Source organism: Clinocottus analis, unplaced genomic scaffold (genome assembly GCF_023055335.1).
Source record: "Clinocottus analis isolate CAN_PGR_092001 unplaced genomic scaffold, fCliAna1.0.p SCAF_1, whole genome shotgun sequence".
Classification (NCBI taxonomy): Eukaryota; Metazoa; Chordata; class Actinopteri; order Perciformes; family Cottidae; genus Clinocottus; species Clinocottus analis.
In genome coordinates this window covers 1,389,440-1,404,314 of record NW_027175820.1, presented here as the reverse complement: position 1 = coordinate 1,404,314, position 14,875 = coordinate 1,389,440, and the positions used below count along the sequence as shown (strand labels likewise).

General features: G+C 43.7%; 1 protein-coding gene across 1 annotated transcript in view; it reads right to left on the bottom strand.

The window, feature by feature from the left end:
* Positions 1-14,875, bottom strand: part of ano1a (anoctamin 1, calcium activated chloride channel a) — a 49,483-nt gene that overhangs the window by 15,275 nt on the left and 19,333 nt on the right. The window contains exons 6-13 of the mRNA XM_068576172.1: positions 12,725-12,779; positions 11,489-11,540; positions 10,773-10,828; positions 10,528-10,569; positions 6,431-6,495; positions 5,554-5,688; positions 3,427-3,587; positions 2,121-2,206 (exon numbers count right to left, since the gene is read on the bottom strand). Coding sequence (XP_068432273.1) covers positions 2,121-2,206; positions 3,427-3,587; positions 5,554-5,688; positions 6,431-6,495; positions 10,528-10,569; positions 10,773-10,828; positions 11,489-11,540; positions 12,725-12,779 — 652 coding nt within the window. The remainder of the gene's footprint in view (positions 1-2,120; positions 2,207-3,426; positions 3,588-5,553; positions 5,689-6,430; positions 6,496-10,527; positions 10,570-10,772; positions 10,829-11,488; positions 11,541-12,724; positions 12,780-14,875) is intronic.

Sequence of the window (14,875 nt, the reverse complement as noted above, 5' to 3'; positions counted from 1 at the left end):
GCTGCTTTGCACAACATGGAGATGTTATCGCCTTAAGTTGACACAAGAGGAGACCTATGGGTCTGAAACATGAAGCCAATGTGGAACTGCCTTAAACCTGCATTTCTTTTCTCATGGCCAGCAGGGGGCGACTCCTCCGCTTGCAAAAGTCAGATTGTATAGAAGTCTATGAGAAAATGGCTACTTAACCGCCAACATGCGTGTGTGTGGTCTCAATCGCTCTCTCGATCTACAATACAGCATGATGTTCATTTCGGAAATTATGATTACTTTTGAAAAAAGCAGGAGATGCTTCAGGGTGTGGCTACAAGGTGATTGACAGATTGCAACCACTGCGTTGTTCACACACAAAAAAACAAACAATTTTAACCCCTTTTTTAGCCAGCCAAAATTAGCATCCGCAATAATAGAACTGTTAACGGGAATCACGGATACGCATCGCTAAGCATGCTAGCTCGAGCTAGCTGGTAATGTAGCGTCGACTACGCACATCTGGCTCCAGAAAACCAAGATGGCGACGGCTAAAAGAATGCCCACAAACCCACGGGTGAGGTGAGGGCGTCCACGTCCACTCCTGATACGGTCTGTGAGATCTTGCGGTGAACGTCTTGGCCAACAGCTGTTTACACACGAGCTGACACAGACTCTAGGAATTACTTGGTTTCATGGTTGTAGCTGTCGCGTCTAAGTCACATATTTCACTGCCCTCCCAGCTCTGTTTTGGTCTCCACTGACTCCTGAGAGCAAGACCTGTCTCTTCTGCTGCTAAACGCTTGATGTTGAAGAGAGAGGGAAGGAGTAAGGAACCAAGGCTGTGAAGCAAAACAAGGAGCTCGAGGATTCCGTTGTTTTTCATTACTACAAGCGACACCTTTCGAATAAAAGATCTGTTCGTATTAAAATCAGTTTTTCCAAAAGGCTGTACTTGTTACACCGATTCAACCTTTATACAAGGCGCAAATTAGAACCAGCTGCCCGCATCTTTCATCTCTTTTGGTCACAGCAAAAACATTTTAAAGGTATTTGGGAAATGTGCTGGTCTTCCCAGCCAACATGTCCACATGGGCCCAATAAGAAGTGAGCTGAGAGTGCACGGGCCTTTGGAAGGTGTCTTGTGGCTGAGGACAAAATTGGACAAAAGAATCCCCTTTGATAGTCGCTACCTTTATTGCACCATTACTCAACAATATTGGAAACTTCACTGTCAAAGAGCTGAAGTAATTACACCAGCCACATCAATTATTTAAAAAGAAACGTTGCATGTAAAGTGCTAGAACATGCAAAAACTTCTTTTATTGTATTTTTAAAATGGTGCTCAGTTCATGTTTTGTCTTTTTTAAGGTACATTGGTTCACTGTGGGTCTTAAGAGGAGCAAGAAGACCCGACAATAAGAGCATTACGCAGAGAGGCCACACTAACAACATGGCCGCCAGCGCCACGACAAACCTCGGAGACAAAGAGAAATCCACAGAAATAAAAAACATAAAATTGAAAAAAAAAATAAGACGGGAGCAAAGAGATGAAGAGAGGGTGTCAAGTGAAAAGACCGCAGGCAGCTTGAGGGAGACAAAAAAAGGTTAGTGTTAGCGCCTGCAGAGCGGATCTATAACGCTCAGGCAAACCAAAAAAAAACAAGGAGAGAAGGTGAGTTAAAGCAAATATAAAGCGAGTCGGATCCAAACCTTATGCTCCTCCTGTAAAACACACACACACACACACAAAAACACACACACACAAGACAAAGATGTCAGTCAGCGATCGTTGTCTCTGAAGATGAAAACAAAGAGACGTGGTGGAGGTGCAATGTTCCGCTTCATCACAATGTTCAAAACACGCCCTGAGGCCAGAGATGTGTGTGTGTGTGTGTGTGTGTGCGTGTGTGTGTGTGTGTGATCAGTCCGGCTCAGGGCTGACTCACTACGCAGCACAGACCAGGTGCATTCCCATCCTAACCTCTATGTCGTCCTCGCTGCTTTGTGACTTTTCAGCTAAGTGCGGTGATAAATCGTGAGGTAGGAGCTGAAAAACATTCTTCCCCCTTTAAGTCGATGGCCTCGGGCTTGCCAACGTCTCGTGTATCTTTTGGCGCGTTGACGCCAAAGTCACTTGTAAGCCTCACCTCCTCCTCCTCTCCGAAGCCCGTCAGGTCCCAGATATAGTTGAGTCGCATCTGTCGCCGCTTCCAGTGCTCCATGAAGAGAACGGCTGCAGAAGCAAGAGCAGACACAGCAAACTGAACACACGCGTGCACACCACACAGTGTGAGCGCGCAATCTTCCATATTTGTCGGTCTTTTCTGCACTCGTGGCAGTTGTGTACACACATACGGTGAATGGACTTCTATTCATAGGACGCCTTTGTAGTCCTCCGATCCCATTAAAGCGCTTCACGGTTACATTCACCCATGAGCACGCCCAAACTATACAACGGCATATTAGGGCCATGGCTAGTTAAAAAAGATGAATGACCCGGGGGAAGAGAGTAAACATGGACATTTTCTTCGAAATATGTGACAAATATATGTGAAAAAAACAATGTCTGTACGGATGTGCTGCTTGGCCACTTGAAGACGTGTTGGCAGAGTTACACGTCGCACCTATTGCAGCTAAACCTCACTGGGAGCCTTTAATTGTAGTGTTTGCAATGACATTGGCGCTACAGATTCCACACTGTACCAGTAGTAGACAGTTTAATCCCTCAATACGTTACTAATGTAGTCTCTAGTCTTCTGTCGATTGCTATAATAAAATAAAAAGCTCAAACTATTTGATTCACACCCTCTGTGAGTGGAATTGTTGGTTTTGGGTCTTTGCACGGGAGGAGTTGAGAATATGTGCAACAGTCTGCAGCTTGATGAAGTACTTTCATCTTGTGTACATCCAGTGATTTTCAACAAGTACACAGAGTTTGACGGCATCCCCCTCCCCGCCCCTCCCATCAGGTCTGCGGTACGTGAGCCCAGATGGCCGGCGTGCTGGTACTCGGTCAGACGCCGGCTTCATCCAACACACACGACTCCTCTCCTGGTCCGCAGCCCTGCTGCTGCTGAGCAGATGGCGGCGAGGCTTGGCAAGACATCAAGACGAGGAGCGGCTCTGTGTTTACACAAGAGTTACCTTTGAGGGTTCCTATTGTACGCTCCCTCTGCGCCTCACGGGGCCGTACTTGTGTATTTCTATCCAAAAGCTGCCCTGAATGGAATTTATGGGCTTTATTGGACTCCCTGGTTGCCGTCCGTATGACTGGAAAGCGAACATGTCCTCACCCGAAGGGATGAGGAACACGCTACAGAGCAACACAGCTCCTCCTAAAGGGAGCTACTTGTTGTGCTGATCTATTGGTTTTAATTCTGCTCTGACAGCCTCTTCCTTGGATCCAGCGCCCACCCTGCGGAGCGCTGGATGTCTTTTCTTTCTTTATCTCACCCCAGAGGGCCATGAAGATGGAGAAGAAGACAGTGGCCGGGTTGTCGAACAGGTGGCTGGCTCGCGCCGTCCCGCACGCCGTCACCAGCTTCCAGTAGCTGCAGGCGCGGTCGCACAGCGGACACATGGTGATGTTGTTCCTGGGATCACAGATCTCCATACTGACAGAGGAGTTGTTGAAAAGGGGCGCAGGACAAGGAAAGAAAAATCAATGATGGTGGAGATCAGAAACAAGGGTTTGGATTTAGATCGCATGGCGAAGAAAACAAGACATAAGAAACAAGTTACATGTTAGAAGCTTCATGTTGTCTGTCTAAAGATCTGTGTGAGTGCGTGTGTGTGCGTGTGTGCGATTTGCATATCTTCATCCGATCTACTTCACAGTCGTTGGGTGTAAAATAGACGTGCAACACTTTCAATAAGGAACAAAAACATTGTTTTTAATGCACTGTCAATTTTGACAATTTTCATAAAATCTCTTCTTTCAGACTTAAAAAAATACTATAATAAAACTATTTAGGTGTTCTTTTAATTGAACACCAGTAGAGTTATACTAAATTCCCCAAAGCGGTAGATAATGGCCCATATATTTAAACGATGTGTAATGAAAAATCTTTTTATCGAAAGTAAATCAACTTTTTCATGGAGATTTCAATTAGACCATTAGTATCTTTAAAGGTTGTTCTCTCAGATCGTGCTTGTTCTCAGACTCTGAGTCGCAGCAGGCCGAGTTCAACAGGATCAAGAGGCCGGCAGCTTCACCGGGAGTCCGGCTCGCCGCTAGCGGGTTAAACAGAGACCGGCGGGGTCGTGACAGGCGAGCGGTCCGTGGGAGAGAGCTGCAGAGTCTGGCACGAAAAAGCGAAGCGCAATCTGGCTAGGCATGTCCGGGAGGCAGGAGTCTATATCAAGGCTGATTAATGATCAGAGGCAGCCGAGTGAACAGGTGGAGGGAGCTCGACTTGGCGAGGAGGGAGTGACCAATGAGTGAGGAGGGAGTGGAGCTGAACTGTGAGCTTACACTCACCCAACTGTCCAATTAAATGCATATCCATGCTCTGAAGATAACGTGACAATTTTCAGTCGTGAGTTCAGGTTGTCTGCCTTCCCGACTAGAACGGTAACCTCTTCCCAGGCGTTATTTCCTCCACCAGAGTTCGTTTCAGCCGCCTTTCTGACGGTGAGCGGCTGTGTCTTGGGTGTCGTGGCGTTGCACTACAGTCTGTTTTCAAACAGCTGGTATTGGGCGAACATGCAAACTCCATACAGAAATTTGGAGAACAAATAAACCTTTGTACGTTTTTTGTACCCGAGTGATACTGATGAATAGGGCCCGACCTCTGTGAAATGGATCTATTTGGGTGTTCTTACTGCTATTTGTCTTTCTGTTGAAAAGTACCAGATGATAAAAGGTTATTTCTGTCTTTCAAAGCATGGAAGCGGTCGTCTGCAGTGTTTCATGTGCAGCATGACCACGTGCTGTTTGTGAGGTGTATTGAGTAAGTTGCACTCCAGGGTTATGGGTCATAATGAAGGTATTATTGCAGATGAATATCCTCCTATATTGCTAAACACCCATGCGCTCTGTGCTCGTTAAGTCTGTAATGAGCTGGTGTCTCAATAAACCTAAAGCTTTAGCGTTGAATGGGTGGTCATGGGAGTCGGGGTGTGGTCTTAAGCCGGGTGTTTACCATCAGGCTGCGAGAGATCTGCATCTCGACATGCCATTTGTCTCTGATGAAAGACTGCCACGCTGTTTTCACAAAGTCCTCCTGGTTTCCATATGAATCAACCAGGTTTTAAGAATCATTATAAATGATTCAACAGTAAACAAGACAACGCTTGTTTCACATTAAACTCTTGTCACAAACACATTTGGGCTGGAATCAGGTGAAACCAGACGGCTGAATTGTGTCTGCTCATCACATAAAAAGCTTCTATTTTCATGCTGGCAGAGATCAGGGGAAGTGATCCAGATTTGCGGGTCCGTTATTGAATTTAACCATTTACCACCACTTGTTTTTAGCTTGCTGGCTAGATGGAAAGCTAACAAATAATAATGCAGCTGCAAAGGTATGAGACACAAACTAAGAGGAGATTCAGTAGGACGTTGTGTGTGTTGTGTACCTCGGTATGTTATCGTCGACAGTGGCACATCCATAGAGGAATACGATGACTCCAACGATGGCTGCGGGGATCAGCATCTGTGTGTAGACTCCCAACCAGGCAAAATATAGTCCAACCTTCTCCCCAAAGTACTTCCTGGAGAGATAGAGAAATGTGTATCAGTACACAACTGATGTCAAATGACACTCAACCCATTGAAAACTGTGTCTCTAGACCTCCTTTTCCCTGTTTGAGTCATCGTAGGAACCCCAAATTGATTCCAATACTTGTTATATATTTATTGTATGTATTTGTTCAGCAAAATCTTGGGATAAAAACGTATATCTGCAAAATTTTAACCGTAACTTTAAACATTCAGCATGATATGAGCAAGATTCCCCAAAAATGCCTCCTGGAGCGGTGAATAAGACACCTTTTTGGAAAGATTAGGACCTAAAGAATCAGAATCTGCTAAAATAAATCACAGTAAAACAAAGTCTTGGCCTGTTAGGAAAGAGTTTCAGTCAAAAAACTGTGTCGTTCAGTTTAAAAATGGAAAAATTATGTATTTTATGCCAAAGGATTGTCCGAATGGGGCATGCTGGGACTTAAAATGGGTGTTAAAGTATTAATGATACGGGTTGGATGATGAGGTTAGAGCATCTTTAACTTCTGTACTGTGAGGATTCATTTAGTTAAACGGCATTAAAAAGGAGGAATAGGAAGTCAATTTACTTTCCACCTCGACTTTGACAAATGAGATCACGGTCGATCTGCGACGTGAAATCAATATCAAAAGCCTCATCGTTTGTTCATCCAGTGTTTGTTCGAGCGACAACCGAATTCAGCTCAGCGACTTGACCGAGGAGCGAGGAGAGCGGCGCAAAACGGATCTGACCTGATGAGTCCGATGGGCTGGTACTTGTAGAAGACGCTGTAGCTGGCCCACTCCTCGTACAGCAGCTGTGAGGAGAAGCACAAGTCAGTAATTACACGCAATCAGAGAGCGGCCATTATCTGCACATCGCCCTGATTGATGAGTGAAGCAGCTGTTCAAGCACAGAGATAATTCCTCTATATTAACATGTCCGTTTGATAGATCCTGTATGATGCATATTCTCTGACAGACAATAGATTAATCCTTCCACTTTGCCATTTAAAAAAAAACTAAGTAGCGCAGTAGCTAACGATTATGTTCATTAACAATTAACCTCGTGGTTATTTTCTTGACAAACTGATGATTTGTGTCAGTAAACAGTGAAACGTTCCCAGAGCTTTCAACAATATCAAATATAAAACACATACACATGATAAAGTGAGGTTGGAACCAGTGAGCTTTTGCTATTTTTCCTTTGAAGAATAATCAAAACATTTAGTCGATCGCTGGTGAATATGTTGAGTTGAGATCAACAAGCTGATCATTCAGTGTTGAGCTAATCGGCCGCTACAGAAACGTCCTGCACACGTGGTTCACAGCAGCCGTACAGCGATAATAAACAGACTATTAACACCACTAGAAAGAAGTTGAGTAGTAATTATAAGGAGGAGAGGAGAGCATCAGAGTGGAAGGTGTCACATGACACCGTTGTTGCTGTGGAAACATACTGAATACCATGAGACTTAATAGACCTTTTATTAGCCCTTAGCTTTCATTTTCCTTATTCTTTTCTTTTTTTACGGTGGTCATCTGATTTTAAATCGCACCACTGGCTTTTTATTTGACAGTTCATTATTCATCACTGTGAATCACAGCCAGGTCACTGACGCACCACAGATACATATGCAAATATGTTTGCGATTACATTTTTTTTATATAATGCATCATGAACCCACTGATGCAGCGTATTCATGTGTTCGGAGTGCCAAGCTCGCTGTGTACGGAGAAAACCACAACGCACCCCGAAGGAGGTGACGACTGCCGAGTGATGAGAAATCAATTCAATCCCAGACAAACCTGCAGGCCGGACCACATGTCAGCATCAACCTAAAAGAGCGGCGACCCTGCAGGGACTTCTGTCCGCTCTTTAATGTGAAACAGACCGTTCTTGACAATATTAATGTTCAACGTTGTGCTCTTCCCTCCTATTGACAGCAGTATTGTTTTATTTGATGAAGTAAAGATTTTTAATCGTGACCAAATGCGGTGAACCTGAATGGAAGGCAGCCATTTTTATTATAATCAGCTGACCTGCCAACATGGATGCATTTTGTGTCGCAGGTGCAGGTTTTGTCTCCAGACCTCCTTTTACCTGTTTGAGTCATCGTAGGAACCTAAAATTAATTCCAATACTTGTGTTTATTGTATGTTTTTGTTCAGCAAAGTCTTGTAAAAATAAATGTACATCTGCAAAAAAAAAAAAAATTATGATAACTATGAACATCCAGCATGATATGAGCCAGATTCCCCAAAAATGCCTCCTGGAGCGTCAATAAGACACCTTTTTGGAAAGATTATGACCTAAAGAATCAGAATATGCAACAAAAATCACAATAAAACAAAGTCTTGCCTGTTAGGAAGGAGTTTCAGTCAAAAAACTGTGTCGTTCGGTTAAAAAAATTACGTATTTTATGCCAAAAGATTGTCTGAATGGGGCATGCTGGGACTTAAAATGGGCACGAGAAGAGGGCAGTTGTCATTGTTTGGGTTTCTTTTGTCTCTAAAGTGGTACTAGAACAAAAGTAGTGCAGGGTTGGCAGTCTGGTCCTGCAGAGCAAAGAGACGGCCCTCTGCATTAATAACTGCAGAGGTTTGATTCCTTTTCATTCTTCTTTCTTCATATCTACTCTGTAAGATCTGCATTTGCAAACGTCGACCTTATTTAATGCAGTGAAACAAAACTAAGACAGATGCTCTCTGTGGATTGATGCTTCGTATTGTATCGGGGGCCAAATGTGCCCCTCAGGCGGTCAGTTAGATGGGCGGGTGACATTTAGAAGTGATCTCATCTCGTCTCATTACCGCCTGCAGCCGAGTCATCAGCAAATGATACAGTCAAAGCTGCGTTTTCCCCCAATTTATTGTTTCAGTCCAGTTGAGTTTGGGGTGTTTTATCCATATCAGACTTCATTTATTGCGACGTTAAATATAGTCAAGTACAATTTAGGATGTTGGATGGAAAAATGTAAGACTGTGAACATCGCGTTTTTGGAGTTCAAACCAAAATAACACCGAAAACCTCTGTGCGTGTGTGTATGTGTGTAAGTGTAGGGGTGTGTGTGAGTGTTTCCCAGCATAATTTATACACAAATGACTGCTGCATGTTCCGGTCTTCACAATGGTCATCAAACAGCTGACTGCGTATGTGCTCTGGCAACGACTCGCAGGGAAAGATCACATTAATCACCGTGAAAGGCTTTTTTTTTCTTCCTTCTTTTTACACACAGGATCACACTCCGTTCACAGGCAGAGCTGCGAGGCAACAAGGCTTTGAATCACAGGAGACGGGCCTCCAATCCAAGCTTCTCCTTCCGACTGTCGAGGAAAATATATTCCTTAATCGTGTATACGTGGGATTGCGATATATATATATATATATATAAACGGCTGTGTGTGTATGATATTTATATATATACACATATAAGTATGTTGCTGTGGAGGCACTTGAAAGCACCAAGCCGAAGCGTTTTCTGATGCTTGAGAACAACAGAGGGGGAATTATTAGGCTGTTGCCTTAGTGACACACAGCCCACAGTATAATTATGGAGCGCGGTAGCAGGGGAGGAGATGACTTCAGACTCAACGTGAGCTCTTGTTTTCTTTACAGTCGCCTGGTTAATTTTATTCTCGTACAGTAGGAGGTAAAGGCTCAGAGATGCAGGAGCGCTGTCGCGTTAGCAAGGGAGTCATGCAAATGTTGCTAATCTAAAACGAACATTAAAAAAAGATCCCTCACGGCATCACTAATCAAACGGCGTGTTTCTTGTGCGCTTATTGATTTTGTACCGCTGGGTGGCATTCAGGTTGGAGACGAGGACAACAGCTCGACAACTCATTTTAAACACGCTGGAAATATTCATCTCCACGAGGGAAATTGATGGTTTCACAATTTTGGAACTTAATTAATTTAATCTGCTCCTCTTTGAGGGTCAGATATAAAGCGTAAGATAAGTTCTCATTTCTGTGATGGCGAGGAGATTTGGTATTACTTTGGGATACTTTTCTTTTTGTGTTTTACTCCTGCATTTTTTACTTGGGTCTGGTATCTTTACGCTGAACATCTGCGTTGCCTCCGGCAAGTTTTAAAGGCCTGGATCGAACTTCAAATAGCTGAGCAGTGGCAAATTGACAAATTCTTTATAAGATTTTTGAAGTGCCGTAAAAAATAATTTAAAAAAAGCCCTAGCAGATAGTTTAGAAACTTCTTAAATCTGCAATCTTTAAGTAATAATGGAACGCTATGTTTAATTTTATATTGTGAATTTCAAATGTTAATTTTCCTATTGCAAGATGCCAAAATGAAAATATAAAATTGCTGACAAACAATTTCCAGTGTAGCATAAAGCATAAAACAGATGATGATGATGGAAAAGATGGATTCCTGTTAGTTTTGAGACGCAGCGCATGGACGAGCCTCATGATGTCTTTTCAGGCGGCGGTGATGAAATGAACCAAATTGGTGGACAAATGGGATTAGAACATTTGAATCATGTCCTGCTTGTTGCTCATATCTGGTAAAAAAAAAAAATCAAATGTTCTTTTTCATGTCATTGTTCCCTCTGACCTCATTTGAGGAACCAGACAAAGTCCTCTATCCAAACCCCTGGACGGGATGAGGCATCCCATTGGCTGAAACGCACCAATCAGAGGACACCACCGCTCTGGTTGCTAGCCCAGGTTGCCGCGTCTGCGCAGTCTAAGTGAATTTGGGCAGCTTTATTGAACATGAAGGCACTGCCGTCGTTCCTTTGGGCTGATGATTATCTGTTAATGGACCAGAGGTGTTGCTGTGGTGACGTCTGACTCAATGTATTGACCGGAGGAATTGATCGACTCACCTTCCTGTCGTTGGGTTCTGCGTTCGCCCCCTCGATGTCTCCCTGTAACGACGAACACGCTTTGCTCATCATGCATAATGAATACTGACTGTAATTCAACATTTAAATGCGAGCTGCTAAGCAGGAGAAGGTTGTGTGATTTTCACATTAAGAACTTGCTGAATGGGAATCGTCCTCTCGGCCCGTAAGCAACAATTTATCAACTGATCTCTGGCCGGCAGGGGAAGTGTGACGGAGATACTCACATCGTGCAGAGGATAAGCAGACGTGTAGACACCGTTGGCGAGCAGACTGGTGATCCCTGTGAGAAGGCACATTTAATAGGATTATAATCCAGGAGGAGACGCAGCAGCGGCGGAGAACTGAAACTGAAGAGCTCTGCGAGTCTTATCCATTACGTTTTCTCTTCGGAGCTCAGACGGAAGACTTCATGGTGAAGGAGGGGGGATGTTTTCCAAGATGGATGAACCTCCATCATGGATTTGTCATGGTTACAGGAAAGCAGGAAAAAGACCCTAAAGGGTCATTTCGACTTCATCGTTCCTATTATTAATGATAACGATTCAATAGTTGCGTTTGCCCCTTGATTCGTTCGTCTCGTTGGGTCTCATTGGGTCTCATTGGTCCCAAATGTTAGAAGATCTGCCTCTAAACACTTTTTTTTCTCTTCTGGAGCACCAGCAGAAGCATGTATGTTCTCATTGCGTTTATGTGGGCACGTCAAACGTTACGAGTTAAGAGTTAGGAGGAACTTGAATTTAGATTTATTTAAAATTAAGGACAGCACAGATTGTCAGTAAAAATCGAGATTCCAGACATTTAAAGCGAAGAGTTTTGAACACGTGTTGGCACACTGAGCCCCCTCCTGAGGTCGTGATCCTACTTTACTCCAACGAACACAATACCTTCATTAATTGCATATTGATTCATCTTGTATGAGAGTTCCAGCCAGAGGTCTTACCCATGATGTATTTGGCTCTGGTGCACCTGGTCCTCTTCAGTACCTCGTAGACCTGACGAGACAACAAAGCAATCAGTCTCAAAATCATCAGAATGGATGTTGAACTTGTTAAGTAGCACAGGTGAAGTTGCAGAGCTCTGTTCTGTTCGTCCTCAGAGAGGTGGAGAGTTTTATCGATGGGAGCTGAGGCTCAGCTGGGAGCCAACGACGGCGCTGATTGAGGAGCTCCATCCAGTAATGAGAAGCCAATCATATTACCCAGTCATTAGTCAAGCTCCAAGAGGTGCTGTGTAGGTGTATGTGCGTATGCCAACGCAGCAGCACATGTACGACACAAGATTCACAGAATTAATTTGTTTTTCGTGGGAGTCACTCAGAAGCGAAGGGTCTTATTGGATGGGAGTGCGTATCGGGGATGACAGGGTCGAAGTAGAAAAGCACACTTGTCAATATTAAAGGAGGGGAATTTACATGTCAGACACATGCTGTCACTGCGCTGAATTAAACACAGTTTGTCGGCCTTCCAACCGAGCCTTTCTCAAGCCTCCATCGTCTAACACGGCGGCTTGGTCTGCGGTTCTGCTTCTGGCGATGGCGCTCGGCGCTGCCACAGTAATCGTGGGTGTAAAGAGTCAGGCGACATAGTACGGGTCAAACCCAGGAGATCCCTGTTGTGTGTGAAACCAGAAGTCAACATTGACTTATTTAAAGTTACGTATGCAAGTGCAAATAAGTAGCGTTACCTAACAGCATACGTTCTGTACGGACTTATAAAGTTCTGGATTTGTTACCTAAACTTAACCCAGTAGTTTTGTTGCCTAACTTAACCCAGTAGATTTTTCCTCTAAACCTAACCCAGCAGTTTTGTTGCCTGTTAAAGTTGTTAAAGTCCTGGATTTGTTGCCTCAACTTAACCCAGTAGTTTTGGTGCTTAAACTTAACCCAGTAGATTTTTCACCTTAACTTAACCCAGTATGTTTGTTACTCCAACTTAAGCAAATAGTTGTGTTGCCTAAACCTAACCTGGTAGTTTTGTTGCACAACGCTAACCAAGCAGTTTCCTGTGAACACTGAAGTTTATTTTAAAAAGTATGGAAAGAGCAGAAATTGATACGTGTAAAAACTCTCGAGGGCGACGTAGAGCCTCGTAGTTGGAAGCGCACAACTACGGATCACACCGCCGCGTTTGACAAGTAGGAAGTAACTAATAATACTTCAACTTAAACTAATACTTACTATTGAGTTCCTGGTCTTGCTGTCGAAGAACTTGTCCCTATCAGACAAGTCAAATCTAGAAACAGAGAACATCACATGTTAAACGGCTGGCAGCTTATTTGTGAAACAAGCTTTTCTTTACTTGTCAAGTAGGAGATAGAAAGAGGAATTAGGTAACACTTTATAATAAGTACACACTATTTAGCATTAATAAAGCATGAATAAACACTAAATTCATTATTCCAACTTGGATTTGTAAATATATGAATAAATAAAACCTGCAATTCCTGATTTATTGTATACTAATGAGTGTTCATGTTGGAAAAATGCTTTATAAATGATGAATTAAGTGTTTATTCATGCTAAATAGTGTGTACTCATTATAAAGTGCTACCAGAAATTGAAGTGAGCTGAGATGAACAACATTCGTACGATAGCGCAGACTAATATTATTAATTAAATGCTGAGGTTGTTTTTTTTTCTGTCCACCTCGCAGAGAGATTAAAGACCTCTACAAATAGGAACAAATGTACAATAACCATGAAGTCACGTGATGTGTGTTGACGCACACGTACAATGAGATGGAGGCTACGTCACGATGTTTCAGTGCAGGCTGCAAGTCCACATCAACAAGATCAAATGAAAGAAAGACAGACAAGACGGCTGTGAACCCTTCAGTCGACCCGGTCTCCTGCCATTCGGGATCTACTGTATGTGGAGCGATGTGTGTTTGAGCTCCACAAACCTCAATCAATTGGAATTAGTTTCCTTAATTACCTTCCTAAGTCAGGCTCCAATTGATGGCTCAATCTTATGAATGTAATCCTAAATTATGGGCAAGGTAAACCTCTGGGAGAAAGAATCTGTGAAAGAAATACAGAACATTTCCCATTTGTACAGTCTCTGTAACACTGTTAGCGTTAGCGGCTAACCTGTTGTTGCTGCCTCATTAACGAGAGTCCTAATTTAGCGTCTAGCTTAGCTTAGCTTCCTAGCTGTTCCAGTCACCCACCAATCTTCCACTCGTGTGCATGAGCTAAAACCACCAGTCCTTCAGTACACGTGGACATAATTATTAGAAAAAAGAGCACTTGGAAGTGTGTGCACTGAAAAGCATCTCATCACAGTACTGAGTGGGCCGCCGCTGTCAGTCAGTTCGTACTTAGTGTAGCTGGTGGTGCTTGTTGGCACTGACGCGGTCCTCATGTCCCCGCTGCCTCCAATTCAAGACGAGCCTAAATGTAGAAGCAGCATGTGCGAAAGGGCTTTGAAAGCCACCTCACGCTGTCGTCTATAACTCGGCTTAATCTCAGAGAACAGGCCTGCCGTGTTTCCATGTGTTTCCAGAATGGATGAAGTCGAAGTGATGGAGAAGATGTGGAGGGAGATCTCCCGCTAGCTGTTAGTCAGAGATGTAAATATAGCTGCCCGCTGCCCACTCTCTCCTCCATACGTCCCAGCAGGCTGACGTGGATGCGAAGACATTCTTCTCCTCTGATCACCGCCTTTTGGAAGGGCTTGTTCTCGATGGGACTGAACAGGAAGCAACAGTGAAGTCGTGATTTCTGTCCTTAGTTAATCCAGTTAGTGAGTCTAATCTATTTTCGTTTTTTTTTTTTTTTTTTAAAAATCCTCCAACACAGTGAGAAATGACTTGTGATTCAGCTGGATGTGTTTATTCCTCAGGGGAGAGAAGGCTGAGGCAGCAAGGGAGTGTCACGCCTTCCTGTCACGCTGTTGGGAGGATTTTTTTATTTTGATTTGTTTGCTTCAATTCGCTTCTCTGTGGTTGTTACCCCTCCGTGCCGTCTGCATGGGGAAGCTGCTTTAGCTCACAGGGGAAGCAACATGAAGTAATGGAAATACACTTTTTTGACGTTACAAAATGCTGCAGTTGATGGAGAGAATTCTTCCCCATGATCTCGATATTAATACCGATTTTGAAATATCGGACTGAACTGGGAGATTGTTGTAGTTTGGGGGGCATTTTGTCTTTCTTGAACACGCAGACTATTGTAGAGTCACAAGCAACACTGAGATGATTTCCGCCTTTTCCCTTAAATTCAGATTACGCTGTGCAACATCATTTGCTTCTGAGGATTTTTCAAATGGCGCGTCTGTCCCACCCGTTCTCCCTCGCAGCTCGTCTCAACACCGCCCTTGAGCAATGCC